This window comes from Prionailurus bengalensis, chromosome C2, assembly GCF_016509475.1.
Source record: "Prionailurus bengalensis isolate Pbe53 chromosome C2, Fcat_Pben_1.1_paternal_pri, whole genome shotgun sequence".
Taxonomy (NCBI): Eukaryota; Metazoa; Chordata; class Mammalia; order Carnivora; family Felidae; genus Prionailurus; species Prionailurus bengalensis.
In genome coordinates this window covers 144,643,098-144,664,967 of record NC_057350.1, presented here as the reverse complement: position 1 = coordinate 144,664,967, position 21,870 = coordinate 144,643,098, and the positions used below count along the sequence as shown (strand labels likewise).

The 21,870-nt window shown below is 40.7% G+C and overlaps 1 protein-coding gene across 7 annotated transcripts in view; it reads left to right on the top strand.

Annotated features, from left to right (window-relative positions):
- The first annotated feature begins 563 nt into the window (after positions 1 to 563).
- SLC4A7 (solute carrier family 4 member 7) overlaps positions 564 to 21,870 on the top strand; it is a 111,732-nt gene continuing 90,425 nt past the window's right edge. For 3 of the 7 annotated variants that reach the window (XM_043595568.1, XM_043595571.1, XM_043595566.1), the window contains exon 1: positions 564 to 858. In XM_043595568.1, coding sequence (XP_043451503.1) covers positions 811 to 858 — 48 coding nt within the window. In that variant the 5' untranslated portion in view covers positions 564 to 810. The remainder of the gene's footprint in view (positions 859 to 21,870) is intronic. The other 4 variants (XM_043595569.1, XM_043595574.1, XM_043595564.1 and 1 more) reach the window with 4 other exon arrangements.

Genomic DNA, 21,870 nt, shown 5'->3' with positions numbered 1-21,870 from the left:
AGAGATTAAAAAAAAAACACAAAACAACTTGGAGGAGTCGTGAAGACCCGTTAGCTCCTTTGGGGTTCCCGTGAGCGTCCTGGAAAAGGGAGCCGTCCTCCTACCCTCCTGCGACTCCGTAAGGAACCTGGTTAGGAGGCAGGGGCCACGGTAACCCTCCACCGCACTTCCAAACCTCAGGCGAATCTCGCACCTGCAGAACGAGTTAGACAATCTGTTTGGGTCAGTTACGATTTTACAAAGAGGGGCGGAGCCTCCTGAGGAGGCGGGGCGGCGGCGGCGGTGGCGGTGCACGCGGAACGCCGCGAGCCGCCGATTGGCTGGGACGGACGCCCGTCCCGCTTCCCTCCCGCCCCGTCTCCGGGTGGCCTCGCGGCGGGGCCCGCAGGCGCGCAGAGCGGGCTGGCGGTGCCAGACTGGCAGGGGGCGTGACGAGGGAGGCGGGGAGGGGGCGTGTCGGGGCGGGCCCCGGGCGCCGCGCGCGTCACGGCCTGCGGCCCCGCCCCCGGGCCCTACGCGGCTCACTCCTCCTCCCCCGCCTCGTCCTCCCGCTCGCTCAGTTCTCGCTCCACGTTCCACGCCGCGGCCTCGCTCCCCCGGCGAGAGCCAGCCCTGCGGCCGCCGCGCGCACCCGCCGCCCCGCGTCTCCCGCGCACGGCTCTCCCCACGCGCGCGCCTCGCTCACGGACGCACGTTCGTTTCCCTTCGCGCGCCCGGGTCTCGGCGGCGGCGGCGGCGGCGGCGGCAGCGGCGGCGGGCGGACCGCGCGGGGCAGCTCCGTAGCGGCCGCCGCGGGCTGGCCGGCGGGCCATGGAGGCGGATGGGGCCGGCGAGCAGATGAGACCGCTACTCACCCGGGTAATGAGCGGGGTGAGGGCGCCGCGGGCGGCAGGGCTGCTCGGCGGGGGTGGGGGAAGCGCGGAACGAGGCAGACAAAGGCGGGGGCGCGGCGGCCGTCGCGGTCCGGCCACCTCGTCCCGGGCCCGGCGCCCCTCCGCCGCCCCGCAGCCGGCGCGCCTCGCCATCCCCTTTGTGTGGCCGCCCGGGGCGCGGGGGCGAGGGGGCGGCGGCGGCGGCGGCGGCGCCCAGGAGGCCCGAGTGGGGGCAGCCGGCAGCGCGCCGCGGGCATCCTCGCCACCCGCATCCTCGGCGCCCTGCGGGGCCGTCCGTCAGCCCTTGACCCCGACCATCTCTTCCTTTCTCTCCGCAGCGCTCGCCTCCCTTATTCCCGGGCGTGCTCCCCGGCCGGGGGTCTCGGTTCCGGTTGCCTTGGCGCTGGAGTTCAGATTAGCCCCTCGAAAACCCATCTTTCCTCTCCCTCTAAGCGCGGCTCCACCTGTTTCTAGCCCCAGGCAGTGGTGAAGAGTTGGGGTGGATCTTTTCCCTTCTGGCGCGTCTCCCCACCCGGTCCGCGCGGTGTGCTTTTGTTCGGTGAGTTCTCCGGCCGCGTGGACGAGCTGCCTTCGCAGCCGAGGCTGCTTTTCGCTGCTGACTCTGCCTGGTCCGCCTCCTCTTTTGGCGAGAACCAGGGGAGTAGCCTCCTGCCGCAGGCCAAATAGAAAGAGGAGAGTGTCCTGAGCTCTGCGAGCTGCTCCTTTTTCAATCAGCCTAGCAAAATCCCGTATCCCGGTGGCTTTCGCTTCAGGGTTAGAGGGGACTGGGGGTGGGCTTGCAGAAGGCCAGCGTTCCCATTTAGGATGCTGGACGGGCGGCCCATGCTCGACAAACTGACTTCCTGCTCTCATGGAGAATACATGTGTCCCCACACTTGTGATTCTCCTCTCTCTTCGTAGTTCCTGACTCAAACGGCATGGAAGTGTTGTAAATTTTCCGCTTCCAGTTCTTACTCTGTGACCAGCAGAGGAGGGAAGGATGCAGTGAAAATTTTCCAGTCTTTCACAACTAACAGGAAAATTGCTTTTTGTGTGTTTTTATTCGCGTTTTTAACCAGCCGCCCCCCCCCCCCCCCAGTCTTTTTTTAAAGATTATTGTAAGGCCCTGGAGAGTAGTCGTTGATTATTACTTCAGTATGTTCACTTACAAATTCTCAAATCATGGAGGAAAAGGGAGTCTCCAGACAGTGAAGTCATTTAGCAGTGGTTTTGGGGAGGATCAAGTCACAGTGGTGGTAATGGAATACTGGAAACTCGTTCTAAGGAATCTTCCGTAATTCTTTGTGTGACATTTGAATAAACTGCATTTTGGAGGTCTGTCTTTCTTTCTTTTAGCACTTTCTCTACTAATGTGTATCAAATACAGTGTTGTCTGTTCTTAGATTTGTTTGCAAATTTTCAGCTTAGAGCAGTTAAAGAACATTCTAGTTTTCATAAAACTGGATAGAAATTATGATGTCTTCTCAGATATTGGCTGCTTAGCTATCAAAAGAAGCATGCTAGGGGCATCTGGGTAGCTCAGTCTGTTAAGCCTCCGACTTCAGTTCAGGTCATGACCCCATGGTTCCTGTGTTTGAGCCCCGAATCAGGCTCTGTGCTGACAGCTCAGAGCCTTTAGCCTGTTTCAGATTCTGTGTCTCCCTCTGTCTCTGCCCCTGCCCAGCTCGCACTGTGTCTCTCTCTGTCTAAAATCAATAAACGTTAAAAAAAAAAAAAAAGGCATGATAATGCTATTGCCTTCCAAATCATTCATTCATTCCTCATTGTAATAACACTTAGAACCTATTGTGTAATATCCAACAAGACAGAACCAACTCTGCACTAATGAAACTTACATCCAAATGAATGACAAAGAAATTATCAAGCACTTAATAATGGCATGGCAGGGGAGCACTTTGGAAGGGTATACTTTCTAAATCTTTGGGAAAATAAGACTTGGCCACAGTAAACATACAAGTCAGTAATAGAAATCAAATGTAATAAACTATCACACAGTCTAAAAATAGAATGAGAGAACCGTAGAACTGTGGTTTATGGAGTATGAACACTGTAACTTGAAAACTGGGAAGAGAGGAACTATTTGTATCAATAAAGTTATATTTTATCATCAGTTTTCCCCTGGTAAATAAAGTCAGAAGAATGGAAGAGTATGATACTCATCAGTCATTACTTCTCCAACTGGCAACTACTTAGCATAGCCAAAAAAGTAGAATAAAATTAATATTCATCAAATGCTATCTTGGGTATGTGATTATGCAAAATTTTTGAATAAATTGGTGGCAGTATATATGACTCTGAACCAAGTTCATCTGTTCCATAATTTCGGCTCTCAGGTTTCTTCTGCTTCTAAAATTCTGTAATTTTCATTGATCATGGTTTTGGGATAGGAGGAAAGTCATTTATCTTATAAAAATGCAACTTTTGTTTGCTTTATTACAAAAACGTATTGCAGGCTTCTCTTTGGAATTGACTTGAACCATCAGTCGTATTTTCTCGTATAGGTTAAATACTCTGTTACAACAGACAGCACTGGTTAGAAGGTTCCCAAGTTTTGACAATTGTTCGTTCTTTTAGGCAGTACATTATTTAATACAGTTCTGTTACCACTGAAATTTTCAGGCTGCTCCATGAATTTTGTTGGTACACAATTTCATTCATTTCATGGGTATTGTGATATCTCCTAGGTGCCAGGCACTGGGGTATGGGCACACAAGGTAGACAGAGTCCTAACCTCATTGAGTTTACTTTGGCGTGTGTTAGTGAACACAGTGATAGCCCTTTGCATTCCTGCTAATTCCATTTGTGAGTGCCAGTTAAAACATTTTCCTGAGTCCATTAGAGACACTTTTAAAAAAGTAGTCATTAGAATAAATAAAAGCTACTAACAAACCAGGATGAATTCAGTGGTGATTGGCAAGTAGAAGGTTTTTTCGGTAGGTCTGTAAGTAAGCATACCCTTTGGGATCTGTGGTTAGGTATTGATAGCTCTGGAGATCATATGTACCCCACGCGTATTATCAGAATTTTCGTTACCTTTCGGCCTGTAGTTGGTTTGTTTCTCTGCACCACGATCTATGGAGTTGTAATAAAGGGAGAGATAGGAAATCTCATCCATTCAAATTAAGCTGTGGGACAATTGAGTTGGATTGAAGAATTGCTTTATTTGGTAATTGAGACCGAGAAGTACACAGGTTTTCTTCTAAGGGAGCTTAGGGTATGAAAATTAGAATATTTTGTTACACTAGACTCCTGTTACTTGAGTAGGTTAAAATCGAAAGCCAAAGTAACCTGTTGTTAGAGGAACCTGGTTTATTTTAGTGGTATGTGGGTATGAACCAATATATTCTAAAGCCTTAGTAGTTAAACTTGTCAACATCCTGTAATGGGTTGTTTTTCTTCCTCTTTCCTTCCCCTTCTTTCTTACTATATTTCATCACAAATATGATGTTAAAGTGGATAGAATCTGCAGTTCACAAAATGGGCCATTTACATAAAGGAACATACAGGTGAGTCTAAGGGTTAGTGTTACACATTAGGCAGTGTGGTTTTTGATTCATATTGTAGCTTTCTCTTATTGATTGTGGAGTCTCCTATAGTTACCAGTTTTATGGATACAGTATTTCAAATTTTGCAGTAAGCACGTATTAGTAATAAAGATCTGTGTATGTATGTGTAAGGGTGCAGCAACTTACTCCCCCGCCCCTTTTTAAACCTCCTTTTGAAACAAGAGAACTTGGTTCCTGTACAAAGCAGGTAGCTATTCCAGTATTCTAGCTTGTAATGAAGTTTGCCTCTGTTTTTGTTTAGCAAGCAACTTCATGTATTTTGTTGAGTGATACTCATTGAATTACATAACTTGGGGAGACTTTGATGATTATTTGTAACTATGATGATAAACCGTGAAGGGGTCTATGGTTGGCATGGTGCTAAGACAGTGTTTGGTAGTGTTGCTGTTAAGTCTTCCTGAGGGCAGAGGACTTAGCCTGGAGTAGTGCTAGGTTTCGAAATTAGTGACTCTTTGCCTCCCTGGGCTAGACATTTTTAAATGACTGATGGAGGATGAGAGTGGCCAAAACTTTTTGTCAATGCTTGGTTTATGAAGATAATGTGATTCTGATGTAAATGTGCATTTTTATCTGGAGCTGATTTGCCAGTGCAGAAAGGCTCTAGATGGGCTATTCCAAGCAGATTTTCATATTTACTCCAAAAAGGATATTTTTAAATATTTTAATTTTTATTAAGCCATAGTTTGGATTTTAGTAAGTTTAAGCAGGGTTTTTTTTTTTTTTTTTGAATAATATCCAAGTGAAGGGTAAAGCATAGTCTGCCTTTCATAATGAAGTAGGAAAAATACTTTAATATTTTAACTATTTCTTTTTCTTTTGTAGGGAATATGTATATTAGTGTCATTTGGTTTTCATTTTGTTCACATGTCAGTGTAGAATTGTCTTCTCTTTCTATATTCCTGGACTATACTGCTTCTTTTTTGTCAGATTGCCCGATTTGGAGAAGCTGTTGAATTCTGTATCATCTCTGACTAGGAACTTGGGAATTGGATGTACCTTTGGAAATGGATTCACATGTGTAAGGTGGCTATACTTTATTTTATATCATAGACAAGAGTGTGGAATGGTTTCTCAGAAGAGCATGAGAAGGGTAAACATGATACGTATAATCTCTTTCTCAGAATTTGCCATAGCATATAATTAACACTTGGTGCTTGTATGTTTGGTGCATGTTCTTTTATATATAGGGTGTTTTCAGCTTGATACCATCCTTTATTCTGGAAAAATACCGAAGATACTCACACAGATTCTTACCTTGGGAATTGATGTACTCAACAAAGATAGGAATGAAGCAAATTCATATATAATAGACTGTATTCCCATTGAGTTCCATGGAAGTATTGGAGATGTTTTCATTTAAAAAAAAAAAGTTCTGTCAAGCAACAAATTTTGGGGAGCACCTGGGTGGCTCAGTCGGTTGACCATCTGACTCTTGATTTCTCCTCAGGTCATCATCCCAGGGTGGTGGGATTCAGCCCTGTGTTGGGCTCTGCACTGGGCTTGGAGCCTACCTGAGATTCTTTCTGTCTCTCTCTCTCCCTCTGCCCCTCTCCCCCGCTCACATACGCGTGCTCTCTCTCTCTCTCTCTCTCTCTCTCTCTCTCTCTCTCTCTCTCTGTAAAATAAAAAAATACCATTTTTGATCAGAATTTAAATCAGAAATTTCCATTCTATTATAGTTTGGCTGCTGGGATACCATCATGATCTAGAAAACATCTTTCCTTTTTAAAAATTGTAGTACTTTTTAATGTTTGCCATGGGTGGATGGGGTTTTGGGGGAAGGAAGTTGTCTGGGAAGAGAGGGAAGAAGGGTATTACTGAACTCTTTGTTTGAATTACAACAGATGCCCCTTGTAAGCAGATTCAAACTTCAGCACAAGGCTCCGTGAGAGGAGCCTGGTCTGGGCTTCAACCCCCACTGGCCCTCTCCTTGGAATGCCCTTCTGCCCTTTTGCCCTCCTGTAGGGTACCAGTCCCAAATCAGATGTGGTAGTCCTGCGTTTGTCAGTTTTCGATTTAATACTTCTCTCTCTCTCCTAACCATTTCACCTGCTAGACTGTAATCATGCTTGGGGATTTTTTGTTCTACATTTAAAACTCCTGGAATTTTTTCCTCCCCTGGGCATTCACATTGTCACATTCAGATCTGCAGCAGAATTATATTTCTGGTAGATACGGCTGTCTAAGGTGAAATGCATTTCATTCTGAAAATCCTTGATCTTGAGATCATATTGTACAAAATGAATTAAAGACCAACTTCCTTAATCCTGTAAGAATCTAATGTATTTGTTTAAAATGGGAGCCACCTGTGTAAAAATAAGACTACAACCCCTCATAACCGTTTCCACAGTTATTTAATAGGATTTACTTTGTGTGATATCATTAATTGTTAAACATGATCCCTTTTGAGGGTGCTTTATTTGCTTTACATCAAGGTACACTTCGTGGTGAATTCTGTGCTGTTTTTTCATTAGCTCTGGGTTCTGTCCTAGCATTTGAAATATCAGTGAGGCCACAGATAATATAGCACTTCTATTCAAAATTACTTTTAAAATAGATAAGACCATGGGGACTGTGGTCCATGAATTCCCAGACACTGGAAAATTTTATGCTTGTATGCATTCTTTGTAGGCGAGGATCAGGTAGCTTTACATCGAGATCTCAAAGGGGTTTATAATCCAAAAAATAGCTAAGGAATACGTAGTCTAAAAATTGGCTTAGCCGGTTTCTTTAACGTTCATAGTAGTCTTACATTTTGTTTAAATAGATGACAGTAATTATATATGCCCCAGTATTTGCTAAAGTTTGTTTTGTGGAATACTTCATCTATAGCAGGTTTGGCCAAAGAACTACTCTGTAGCCAGATAAGTTTGGGAAATGTCACACAGTATACATTTTGGAGATTCATAATGCATAATGGTATATTAAAGGCTCTGTGAAATCCTCTAATAAATACATTAAACTTTGGGGAGAGAATGCAGCCATGTGAAGTGGAAATTTCTGATGGTTATTACAAAATATGAACAGTAGGTCACTCATCTGTTTTATTACAGGTCTAAGAAAACAAGTCCTGTGAGAGGATAATTCACTTGGTTACAGTGGCAGGAGAGATTTGAAAAAAAAAAAAAAATGTATCACTTAAGAAGATGTTTTGGAAGCAACCTGATAGGGGCTGGTTGAATACATTATGGTATATCCACAGAGTGGGGTACTACGGCTCTTAAAAAAAAGGTGGGGGGAAGATGTCTTTGTACTGATGTGGCAGATCTCTAGGATAAATTGATGGAAAGAAGCAACGTGAGGGACAGAGGGCACTATACGGCGCCTTTTCTTTAAGGGGGATAATAAGAACATATAGTTGTATTTACTAGGATTTTTATAAATACACTGGAAAGGTAAATAAAAATCTAGCAAGAAATGGTTGCCATAGAGAGTATGAGGGAACAGGACCTGAGGCAGGGGTAGGGACAAAACCAGTGTGCCCCTTTCTATGTAATTTTGGATTTTGAACCTCGCAAACATAGTAGCTATTCAGTAAAAGAGGGGATGGTTTCTTATGTCACTTTATGTCATGGGTTAACATATTTCGTGAGAGACATATGGCTTGATGTAGTCTAATATGTTATGAACTGCTTAACTTTAACTTAGAAAGGGAGTCGTGAACACACGACTGTCGGTAAAATCACATGCTACATGCCTGCTGGTGTTACCGAATGTCCGAGTCCTTTGGCACCTTTGGGTTTGCATGTTACCGATGTCCTGATTGTCCTCTCACTTTCACCTCATTTCTGTCCAGGGACTTAGACTGTGGAAGAGCCAGTAGAAGCCAGTGGGAAGACACTGAGGATGCTGTTATACATGAAATGCCTTAGGCATAGGAAAAGAGCTGTTTGGTTGTATATTTTTTAAACTTAGAATTTTCCTTTGCAATTTTTATACTTACCTTCAATCGAGGATCATAAATGTTAAAAAAAAAAAAAATCACCCAGACTAATTACAATGAATTGTTGAGATTACAGTGGTGCAGTGGCAGGGGGGCACCATTCATGCTGTTTTCCTGGTTTTGCTCCAGAAGGCACCATTTACGCTGAGTGGTACAGCTGCTTCCCCACAGAGCTGTGTGACCTGGAAGTGCTGTGGGAGGACAACACTATGACTGTGCCTTCCTCACGTGGGAAGTGTTGATCCTCAGGCTGGATTGATTAATTCACTAATTAACTAATTTTAATTAGTCAAAAAAGCTAGTTAAAAATAAGACTAAAATGATTTCTGTTTAGCTAGGGTTTTCATTTTTTTAAAACTTTTTTAAAGTTTATTTATTTTGAGAGAGAGAGAGAGAGAGAGAGAGGAGGAGCAAGAGAGGGGCAAAGAGAGAGGGAGAGAGAGAGAGAATCCTAAGCACGGTCGGTGCTGTCAGCACAGAGCCCGATGCCGGGTTCAGTCCCAGGAACTCTGAGATCATGACCTGAACCAAAACCAAGAGTCAGATGCTTAACCGACTGAGCCACCCTGGGGGCTCTTCTGTTGAGCCAGGTTTTAGAAGTCAGTAACTTGGAAAAGAGAATCTTTTCTTTTCTTCTCTTGAAAGTATTTTTCTATTTGAGTGTAAACCTCCGTGGCATTCCTAGACTTCCCAGCACCTGAGATGGAATAATGAAACCTCTTCCAGTGGGCACGCTGGATAAGGAGGAGGAATGCTGTGATTCTCACGTTGGGAATCGCTAATCGAGGACTTGGGGGTTTTGTCCTTTGCTCTGGGGGCAAGGGAAGAACAGGTAACTGACTCTTTAGAGAAAGCCTGCTTTGAGCCGTGCATCTTATTAGGCATCTTTTAATCACTTATTATCCCTCTTACAGGTGGGAACTCCTGGGCAGAGAGATTTTCTGAAATTTCCCAGTCCATACAATTAGTAGGAGGCTAAGCTGAGATTTGAACTCATGGTCGATGCGAAATTGCTCGTGTTCCGTATCTCATTATTCTAGAGTAATCCGTGATCCCTGTTTGTCAATGCCATTTAACATTAATCACATTAGATCATTTTACATGTATGATACTTTGAAAGCCTTAGATAATTGAGCCGAGTTTTATAGTTAACAGCTTTTATTACTGTAACTTTTGTGAATTTGTTGCTAATATTATAGAAATTAAGTATTTAAAAGAAATTTGCCTCTTTGCCTCCAGATTCAGGAAATCTGAATTTTTCTGGATCATTGTTGAATGAATCCTCCTTTAGGTCTCTTCCCACAATTAGGTCTGTTCTGTGGTTTAACGTGTAGAAAATGTTCAGTGACTGTTCAATGAATGAATATAAGGATAATGTCATGAACTCCTAAGATTTGAAGCTGAATATGTTCCTAGTGAGTTGTTCAGTCAGTTAAGAAATTATATAGCTTCTGTCTGGTGGTGTTACCATGAAGCAAAAGACTCTTACTTTGCCAGTAGAAGAAAATGTTTTTTGCCTTTGTTCTGTTGTGGTGGATGGGGGTGGGGGGGGGGGTGGAGATATTGAATAAATACAGTTTGGAGTGATCCCAGAGTAAGAGTACTTAATATTTTTTTACCCTGAGATACAATTTCAGGCAAGTGAGTGTTAAGCACGTTAAAATGAAAATTTTATGGCTCAGTATATTTTCACAAGTTCTAAATACATTTAAATGGATTGTTGGAAAAGAGTGCATTGGTATTTTACTTGTATAGTAACACTTGTGTAATATTTGCTTTATGAAAATCTGTGACATTTCATGTATATAATTACAAAAGGACCAGTAGCAAGAAAAGGGATCTTCAAGCCCAGATACAATGTCAGCTGCTATATATATTGGTTCGAAATTGTGCTGTTTCTCTAAATTCTTTAGAATTATTACTTACATAAAAGAATTTTTGTTCTGTTCATTTGCTTTAAATTTTATGATTTTGTGGTTTGTGGGCTTTCTTCCTTCCTGGATCCCACCTTCCTGACTTCCCAGTCCACGCCTTCCTTCCTGGACCCCGCCTTCCTGACTTCCCAGTCCACCTTCCTGACTTCCCAGTCTGTGCATCCGTGTTTGCACAGGTGCCATAACTGGCCAGTGCCCTGGCTCAATAGAGTCCTTTCAGTAATATTCTGTACTTAGTTTTGTTTTGTTTATAATTGTTCCCAGATGACCTTCTAACACGTTGAGGAGGAGTTTCTTTATCCATTTATGCACGTACCATTAGCAGTATCCTCAGGATAAGGTTCTGCTGTGAGCCTGTTTAAATCTGGGCAGTTGGCCTCCCTTTTGTTAGGAATAAGGGATTCATTCAGACCAAAATTGGCCTTTATGTGGTCTTACATTTTAGCTTATTGAACTGTTTTTATTCAGTAATAGGAAATTCACGAAATAACCACAAGTCCCAAGCCTTATTTTTAAGACAAGGTAAAATTTGGATGTAGCCTAACCTTAGACCCTGGTGTGACAAGTACACGCTTGGGTTTGAGACACACGTCGGGTTCCCATACATCGTCATCTGCCACCAGGTGGCCTTGGGCAACTAACATCTTTGAATCTCATTTTTCTCATCTATAAAATTGAAATTATAATACTTACAAGGCTTCTTCAGGATCAGGGAAAAGCATATAGTGTGCATAAAATGCTGAATGTGCCTGTGGAAACTTGTAATTAGTAACCATCGTATATTTTTATGAAATGTCTCATGTAACAGAATTCTAAAAGAATTAGTTTCCATATTGATTGAAGAAATAGAAAACAAAGTCTTAACTATCCTTAACTTCTGGCATTGAGATCTTCTAGATAGCTCTGTGGGAAGGAATTATGTATTGGGAAAAACTCAGTCCTCTTCCTGTATTTTTCCTTTTCTCTCACATGACTGCCACACTTACAACACTTCTGACGACAGATGTGTGTGTGGGGGGGGTGTGGGGGGGGGTCCTCCTACCAGTCAATGCTGTGGCTCTAGCTGGGTGTTACAATTTAACTCCATTCTGGCACTGTCTACCGGGAGATAGCATCAGACCCCACAAGTTAAGCACTCTGACTCACAGTTGCCCCTTCTGATGTCAGTTGCCAGTCCAGGTTGTCACCTGTCCTTCTGACCGATCAGCTGTACGGTGGAGGTTCCCATGACCCCTTCTTGGATTCCATTGACTTGCTAGAGCAGCTTACAGAACTCAGGAAAAGTTTGTTCACTTTTGCCAGATTATTCTGAAAGGGTATATGGTAGAGGACCCAGATGAACATCCAGATGGAGGAGATGCATAGAGCGAGGGGTGCGGCAAGGGCTGGTGGAGCTTCTGTCCATTAAGAGTGCCACTGCCACTCTCCCGGCACCTCCACCCACGTGTTTGGCCACCCAGAAACTCTCCAGACCCTGTACTTGGGGAGTTTTATGGAGGCTTCATCGCGTTGGCATGACAATCATTACCTCCATTTCCAGCTTCTCTCCCCGCTCTGGAGAGTGGGTTGGGGCTGAATTCCAAGGCTCTCATCGTGGCTTGGGCTTTCTGGTGACCAGCCCCCATCCAGGAGCCACCAAGAGTTACCTAGTTAGAACAAAAGACCCTACTGTCATGCAGGAAATTCCAAGGGATTTAAGACTTCTGTGTCAGGAACCAGAGACAGAGACCAAATGTTAGAAGGAAAGATGCCTCTGGTGCCCTTATCATTTACAAGATTATGAGGGATTTAGGAGCTCTGTGCCAGGAACCAGGGACAGAGACTAGTATATATTTTGTTCTGCCACCTCACAGGTTAGGTGGTGGTTTATTGCCTTAAGCACCAAACTTAAGATATTTTGACAAAACGTTTAGATGTTTAAAGCATAATACGATTTTTTGATTTAAATAATTTTAACCATTTGACAGAACATTTGAAATGTGATATGTGTGTCTTCTTTTAAAAATGAGTACTGATCACTAGTATTAGGCTGTTGCGGTCTGTTAAAATCTTATTTTAATTATTTTCTTTTGTCATTGAATTTCTTAACGTGTTTTAAAGATAACAGAGGAAGTCACAGAGTCATTTAAATGTGGGTGGGGAGGAGAAGGGTTTTGTATTGTGTCACTCTGTGATATACAAATCTTGCCTCTTCAGATGGTCTTCTGATTCTTGACTTGTTATAGGTAGTTGAGGTTACTAGATTGCTTAATTCTGTTTTCAGGAGATCTTGTTGTATCTTATTAGTGTTAGATTTTCAGAATTTAGTCTGTAGGGTATTGCAGTATAGAAGAATTTAGCACACTGCTTGGCAGAGTAGGTATGATAGTTCCTAATTGTTATTCTGCTAAGGCTCAGTGACAAGAAATTTTATGAGTTTATAGTTTCATCTTAAATTTAATTGTCATTTATATTTTTTCTGTAATCTGAAATAACAAGAATTATTTAAGTACAAGTGTACTTAATTGGATAAAGTGAGGCTTCTGAATTTTGCATATATATGTACACATGTACATATATAGGTACACATACACTCTCATATACATGAGTATGTGTTAATCTGAACCATTGGATCACTAAACAATTTAGAGATATTTAGGAATTTTCAGATTACCTGTAGCATTGAATTTTAATGGGTTATATTAGTCAAGATACCATTCTACCACAAAAATGTGATTTCTCAAAAGGTCCTTATTGTAGGAATTTTAAGGTAATGCAGTTTGTTTTAAGGAGGTCATGTAAGGGGGGCACGTGGTGGCTCAGTTGGTTAAACATCTGACTTCAGGTTCATGGGGTTGGGCTCTGTGCTGATACCTCGGAGCCTGGAGCCTGCTTTGGGTTCTGTGTCTCCTTCTCTCTGCCCCTCCCCTGCTGGTGCTCTGTCTCTGTCTCTGTCTCTGTCTCTCAAAAGTAAATAAATATTAAAAAAAAAAAAAAAAAAAAGGAGGTCATAGCCCATTGTCAGTTGCATTTTTTGTTTTGTTTTGTTTTGAGATTGATGTTTTCTTACCTCCATTTTTCAAGCTACTTCAAATCTTTTTTAAAAACAGTTTTAGGGTGCCTGGATGGCTCAGTCGGTTAAGTGTCCAACTCTTGATTTTCGCTCAGATCATGATCTCATAGTCATAAGATCAAACCCCACGTGGGGCTCTGCGCTGAATGTGGAGCTTGCTTGGGATTCTCTCTCCCTTTCTGCCCCTCCTCAGCTCACGTGCTCGCTTTCTTTCAAGAAAAAAAAAAACAGTTTTGATAGAGGTAAGATATAGATAAATAATTTTATTGATTAAAAGCCAAAACAGTATTTTACTATAATAACATAGTTGTTATAGCAGCGTGTGGGCTCACCCAGAATTAGAATCATATTGGAAGTGTGTTAGGGAGAGGTGGGAGATAAGGTCATAAAGGGAGTGAGGGAAAGAATTTTCAGGTTAAATTTCATCATTTTAGATCACAATTGAAAAATACAAATTGCATGTTTTACATAATTGCATTTAATACTCAGTTTTTAGATGTTAATTAATTTTGCTATCATGTCCTAATTGCATAGAGTTAGCAATAAATGGGTTTGAAAGGTTAAGTGGTGAATATTGAGTGGATTAGCCATGAGGGATTGTTTTATACTTATCGTGCCAGTGCCTCCTCACTTCCCGTTGTGAACTTCAAACAGTTAGGGGCAGTTTGAGATTTCTAATTTGGTGGCACTGAATCTCAGCTCATTGGGGGTTGCTGCATTTTCCTGCCTCTACAATAGGTAGAGGGATCTGATGGGAGGAGTAAATCATGTTCATTGAGAAAAATTTTTGTAGAGAGACAAAATGATACCATTTCAGCCTTATTTTTCAAACTGCCTCATGAGAATAACAATACATCAAAACAAATGAACATTGATAGGCTAATTTTGGTGGGACCTGTTGATTAGTGTTTGTTTAGTGTTTAATGCCTTGAATCTGGAGTAAACAGCTTTTGCTTTAGTTTGTTGTCTGAAATAAATGAACTTGACCATTGTATTTTAGATCATAGGACTAGGGCCTTTAATCAAAACTTTTTACTCATGGTGTAGATGGTGAATTAAAATGTTAATTTTTACCCTTTTTTACTTTGTCCTCCATTATTCAAAATAGTTATGAAGCTAAAACCCTGAGTAGCCTCTGTTTGTCCGGCTTCTAAAGTAGGTATGGTTAAATAAAATTTAGGAAGGATATTTAATGTCAGAATATTCATTCTCTGTATCTTCTCACTGTTTTCCAAGCTGTTATGATTTATTACTGGTTTGTAAAAATAATGTATTATATTATCACAAGCATTAAAAAAAAAAAAAAAAGTAGAAAATACCAGACAGTACAGTTGGAAAAATAATTATTTTGTGAAACTTTTGTTACATATACATACATGGATGTAAACAGATAATGTGTGTACTATATTTCCAGGGGTTACTGTTAAGAAAAAAAATTGGAAATCTGTTTTTATAAGATTAACATTTCATTACATTCTTTTGAGATTTATATATACATATGTACATACACATGTATTGTTTTTTCATTTAAAATTTTAACAAGTCCAAATAAATGTCCAGATTAAACACTTATTTGATGTCTAAGTTAAAGCTACATCAAAAGGTTTTATACTGAAGAATTTAGCTTCTGGTTCCATGTACAATAAATGAGGCATAATGAGAAAGAAGTGCCTGTATGTATGTATGTATGTATGTGTATATATACACACACACACACACATACAAATAAACAAATAAGTAAAATATATAAATGTTTATGATATGTAAATAGAAAGACTTTCGTTTAGTCAGTTTGACCTACATGTACCTGAGACGTTATATTGTTAATGAGATGATCATTTAGAAAGGACTTGTATGGAAACCCCATGGAGAAAATCTTACCTTTAATACCTTAGCAACTGAATCAGTTCCTTAGTGTTACGCATTAACTGCTTTAGGATTTTATAAGAAGCAAGATGAGAAGCATGCACTGCTTAATGACATTAAACTGTAATTTTTAGATTTTATGTGTATGCAAATACACATACTTTGAGAAGGCTTAGAGGAAAACAGGTATTATTTGTGTACAGGATAATCCTTATAGACTTAGGTTTTTTTGGAGAGGGATCTGAAGGAGAGTCCATTTGTTTCAATAGGAACCAAATCCATTGATGTAGGGAGGCATGAGTCTGATTCTATTTGATCAGCTGTAATTTATTTTTTAAAGAAATCTCTATGCCCAACATGGGTCTTAAACTCAACCCTGAGATCAAGAGTTGCATGTGCAGCCAGGTGCCCCTATAATAAAGATTTAAAGACATTTAATAAAGATATTTTAATAAAGATGTCTCTAAAAGAGTTAAATTATTGTGCAAGGACTAGACAAAATGGTCATTTTTTCACTGGATCATCATGTTGGCACCTTAGCAGTGATTTACTTATTGACCTGTGCTTTGAGTTTATTTTTTTAAAGTTTATTTTTTTTTGAGAGAGAGAAAGAGAGCACATGAGCGTGCACAGGCGAGGGGCAGAGGGAGAGGGATAGAGAATTCCAAGCAGGCTCCACACTGTCAGCAAGCCCAGCTCAGGGCTTGAACTCATGAACTGTGAGATCATGACTTGAGCTGAAACCAAGAGCTGGACACTTAACCAACTGAGTCATGTAGGCACACCCTGTGTGTTGAGTTTTAACTGGAAAGGTGGCTGTAGTGAAAATTTTCATATAAATTTTCATATAGTTGAAGTTTAGGCTCTTGATGAAGTTAAGTGTGTTTAGGCATGACTATCTTATGAGAGGTCCTCTAAAGCTGTTCTAGGACTGAGTTCCTTTACGAGGTATTCAAGCCTTGCCAATGTTTGAGCTTTTGACGACTGTTAGAAAAGTCTTCAATGGACCCAATGTAGGAATTTATGTTAGTTTCTATTTTACAGTGTCATTAATGTGATATACTCCTGTAATTCTTATTCTGTGAACCTTGAGGCTCTTAATCTATCTTTCATTTTTGGTTTGTTTTCTGTTTTTGTCTATTGCCTGCACTTCCTATCCAGTTTAGAAACCATGACCCATATCTTCTGCCTCCGTTTTGTTGTTTGAGGACATTTATCATCATGTCTCTTGGTTTTTAATATTTTGGTAAATTCCTAATCCTCAGTCAGTTTACCTGTGCTGGAGATACTCAGAACAGCTGGAAAAATTAAATTACACAGCTTTATAGATGGGTACTCCTATACATTCCTGTTTCTTTCCTCTGGTTCCTCATGAAACATAGAAGATACTCCCATGTCTAATTATCTCCTGTTCTGTACAGTGGGCACATCAAACATTCTTGCTCTCTCCAGAATGTATCCTCTTGCCCCCTCAATCTTAGTAAATAGTGCTGCTTTCTTCACAGAGACAGTAGAGGAAACCAGAAGGAGCTTCATCCACTGTTTCTTGTTGGACAGCTCAGCTAGACCTTGTGGTGTCTTACATAGGACTTAGAAAACCTTTTCTTCTGTGTTTCTTATCAATGAATGGCAAATTTGACTCATTTGAAAATGGGAGCATTGTCATGACTTTTCTTTCCGTCTGCCCAAACCCCAAATCCAGTGGATTCAGCATCCTATCTCTAGTCTCCTTTCTCCAAACTTCCTTTGATCATTGCAGTTCAGGCCTCTGTCTTCTTTTGCCTGTAATAATGTAGTATCTTTCCAGTTGGCTTCCAGTGTTAAAGAAAAAGTACCGTTTTGTTAAGGAAAAAGTTTCAACACTTGCTAAAGAAGGTAAAGCAGACTGTATTTAAGGGAGACTATCCTGATACGGGTGTAGTGGCCATACAGTGGAGAAGAGAGATTGGACCCAACTCTGAGTCTAATGAGGACAAGAGGCATTTAAATCCAAGAAGCAGGGATGGGGATCAGTGGGTGGAAAGTTACTAAGAGGAAACAGCAGAGGTAAGGGGGTCCTTATTAGACCGACTCAGCAGAATCTGGGAGGGAGGACAGGGTGGTCAGGTATCCAAGGTGGTCAGACGTCAAGGATGAGGGATTTTCATTAAACTCATTTGTCAGGATTCTCACTCAAACTGGATTCTACAAGGACAGAGAGGAAACCCAAGGTCTGCTCAGAGAAGCCCGATTCAAGTTTGGTCAAAGGAGAGAGTCTTTGTCACCAGTTTCTACATTGTCACCTTGCTAGGGGATCTTGGTACCAGTGATTATAGTTCCCTTTTTAAAGCCTCTTGCTCTAAGGATGAATCTAAAACTTATCTGTGCCCTGGAAGGTCTGGCCCGTTTCCCTTTCTCTACCTTTTTTCTGCCTTGTCTGCTCTTTCCTCTTTCTTGTATTTCAACCATTGTCAAATTCGTTTAGTTATTTGAACACACTGGACTTTCTCATCTCTGGGTCTGGGTATATTAAATCCCTACTCCTAGCATAGTTCCCGACACATAGTAGGCACTCAGTAAATATCTGTTAGATGATTAAGTGAATAAAGGAATAAATGAAAGTATCTTGTAGTATAAGGATAGATATTAAAATCTCTGAAAAAAATACATAGATATCCAAATGATTGAGGTAGTGAAAAGATACACTTAAAATCACATATCCAAATGGAGAATTTCTTAATAATGTACGGGCATTTTGGATAGTTACAATAGTGCTTTCAGTAAGATGCAGATTTGTATAAAATGAATGGAAAATCATTTGCATTGAAGAAACCCTTGATCTAAAGGATGGTGCTCCCATTTCCTTAGATTTAGGTTTGAATACTATCTGCTGGCTACATTATTGACTGCCTCCTCTGTCTCCTAGAATTCATGACCTAAGTCGCCATTTAAGTGAGTATGAAACCATTAACACCTGGAAAGACAAGTGACAGTAAGTGCCTTACCTATGCTGAAACCAGTTTTTTTTTTTTAAACCTTTCAAAATATCCATGTTTTTAAATGAAAGCAAAAAAAAAAAAAAAAAAAAAAAAAAAAGCCCTATGTGACTTGCATCAAACCTGTCTAGAAAGGAGTATTTCGTTTTTACCAGTAAGGATCTGTTGTACACATACAAAGTTAATAATTCTGTGTGAAGAAAATTATATTTTCAAGGAGCTTAAAATTAGGTGGGAAATAGTGGTGAATACGTAAAGAATAAATTCAATTTCACTTAAATATAAAATGTAAAATTAACATAGGATGACTAGTGAAGACGGTCACATGATAGGATGGTTCTAATACCTAATATTTAATTGTTTTGTGCCTGGAACTTTTCTGAGCTCATAACCTTCATTATCTTGTTACATTGTTATAATTTATCAGTTGTAATACATACTACAGATAGAGGACACTGAGATTCAGTGAGATTAAGTAATTTGTCCAGTTTTGCCTAGCGAGTAGTAGAGCTGGGATTTGAATTGAGGTAATCTGAGTCTAGAATCTATATTCATTAATGTAATTAATGTTTTATCTGTAGCCAGAGTAAACTTGTTGACAGGTTGCATTACGTATATATAGGCACTGTTTTCCGTAGTATTTAGTGTTAATTTTATATCTAATGTAATTTATGGAGATAATTTGCTGGATTAGGTCATTAATTAGAAGCTGTTCCTCAAATATATGTAAGTCATTTTAATTAATGAAATTTTATGCAGTGTTTCATTATTTAAACATGATTTTGCTTTCTGAGTCCTACTTTATTTCTTCCTTAGCCACATATTCTAATGCTGTTGAATGTTGCTGTTATTTTCCAAGTGCTCTGACCACTGCAACATGTACTTTTTGTCTTCCAAAGATACTATGTTTCTTGTTTGTTGTAGTTTCTTCTTTCTCTTTGTACTTGTCAGTTTATCTTTTAAAAAATTAGTATCGGGGCACCTGGGTGACTCGGTTAAGCTTCCAGCTTTTGGTTTTGGCTCAGGCTGTGATCTTACAGTTCATGAGTTTGAGTCCCGTGTGGGGCTTTGCACTGACAGCACGGAGCCTGCTTGGGATTTCTCTCTCCCTCTCCCTCTGCCCCTCCCTGGATTGCACTCTCTGTCTCAAAAAATAAATAAACATTAAAAAAATTGGGGCGCCTGGGTGGCGCAGTCGGTTAAGCGTCCGACTTCAGCCAGGTCACGATCTCGCGGTCTGTGAGTTCGAGCCCCGCATCAGGCTCTGGGCTGATGGCTCAGGGCCTGGAGCCTGTTTCCGATTCTGTGTCTCCCTCTCTCTCTGCCCCTCCCCCGTTCATTCTCTGTCTCTCTCTGTCCCAAAAATAAATAAACGTTGAAAAAAAAAAATTAAAAAAAAAAAATTAAAAATTACTATCAAGTTAGTGAATTTTGGGAGGGAGAAGAGGTAAACCCAAACCCAGTCTTTGATCTGTCATGCTCCTTGATGACCCAAGTCATTTTTCTTTACTTCCTTGCCTTTTGTAAGTATAAAGTGAGTTACTATTGGAAGAAACCTTTATTTATTTTTTTTTTTCAGATAAAAATGTGTCTTCTGGGGTGCCTGGGTGGCTCAGTCAGTTAAGCATCTGACTTTGGCTCAGGTCATGATCTCACAGTTCATGAGTTCGAGCCCTGCGTCGGACTCTGTGCTGACAGCTCAGAGCCTGGAGCCTGCTTTGGATTCTCTGTCTCCCTCTCTCTCTGCCCCTCACCTGCACCCTCTCTCTGTCTCTCTCTCTCAAAGATAAATAAATGTTAAAAAATGTGTCTTCTGTTAGAGAACAAATATGGAAAATATTGGAAGAACGTGAAATAAAATGACCATTTGTTTGAATTCAATTGAGTTAGTTGCTGAAAATACTTAAAGTTAGATGATGTGCTTTTCAACTTGAGGATAATTGCCTGATGAATTAATTTCATTGAAATTTGGGCCATTTGGAAGATAAATATTATCTTCAATCCATAAAAGAACTAGTATCAGAGGAAATAGCAACAACCATTTGTTGTAATGGTTAGAATTTGCTAGTTTATCTGCACAACAATTAAATTTGGCAACTTTTAATCTTAGATTTTTAAACTACTGTTTTATAATGGACAGCTTTTACCTTAGTAAGTGAAAACAAATAGAATGGTTTTGAATATTCCAGGCAGGATTCTTTTGGTTGCCTGGGATCAGAAATCTATTTAAACTTGCTACAGTTAAAGAGATCTTTATTGCAAGTATGTAGAGTTTTTGCTGGGATCCAGGAAAAGCTGAACGCAAGCTTCAGAAAGGGAAGATGGCTTCAGAGCACAACCTCTCTAATCTTCCTCTTCCTCATCTCTGACACGTGGCTTCTTTATGAAGTGCCCCTTGAAGTCACTTGCGTCTTTTGTCCTCATCTGCTTCAATTTCCCCAGTTTTTTGTTGTCAAACTGACAGTCTCTAGTCTGGATCCTTCTAAGCAAGGTTGAGTCTATGACTTTTAATTTACCAGATTAACCAGATAACTCCCTTGTGGTGAAATGCATACAGGGAGAAGTTGTGATGATTTTTCTAGTGGATTCATTCAGTCGATTGGAGGAGTTAACGTAGAGATGCTCTGTATTTCAAAAACCACTTTGAAAGGGGAAGGTTTATAGGTGAATAAGTAAGGCCCGAGGACTTTTTTACAATGTCTTAAAGGTACACATATGTAAAAAGATTTCCATCCTGCCTTTATTTCTCTAAGAGCTACTATTATTAAAACTACAGTAGGGATAGTGTATACAGTAAAATTATCCATATGACATCCTTGGGATTCCTGTACACTGAGAACAAGTACCTTTCAGTAAGACCCTTCAAGCTCAAGATGCATTTCTGTCTGTAGAGTTCATTGCTAAATGCAACTTTTATATAAGGATGAAGGCTTCACTTTATGTTCGCCTCGGTGGGCATCCATGCTGACTTCTGAGGAAGAAGCTGGTAGATTTTGTTTGTTTTACTGATCTTAAAAGACTAGAGATAAGTAATAGCTGTCAGGTGTTTCTAGAGCAGCGGTTCCTCAGTGGGTCTGCGTGTTGGGGTGTGTTTCGTCCCTTAGGACCTCTGGCGTTCCCGGAGACATTTTTGCTTATTGCAACTGGGGAGAGGGGGTTTGTGTGCTACTGGCACCTAGTAGGGAGAAGAAGGCAGATATGCAACTGAACAGCCTGCGGTGCACGGGACCTCTCCCTACAACAAAGAAGCATCCAGCCCCAAATGTCAGTGGTGCCCAAGTTGAGAAGCTCTGTTGTCTGGAGTCAAGGATCATAGAGCCAAAAAAAGGCTACAAGGTTCAAAAGAGACACGATTTTGGAGTTAAGCACTGGTTTTTGAATGCCTTAGGGGAAGTGAGAGAGGAGATCATTTCTACCAAAAGCCTGTGTGTAAATATATCTGAGTTTACTACATTAATCTGTATTTTGACTTTGGTAATTGTACTATATTTAAACCAGTTTTAGTTACATTTTAATTCTTACCAATCATACTACTTTTTAATTTCATAGGTATGTTTTCCTAATGGTAGTCCAAGATGAGACCTACAAGAATGAAAAATTCTTTGTAATTGACATTTAGGAGTACTATAAATGAGTATTTT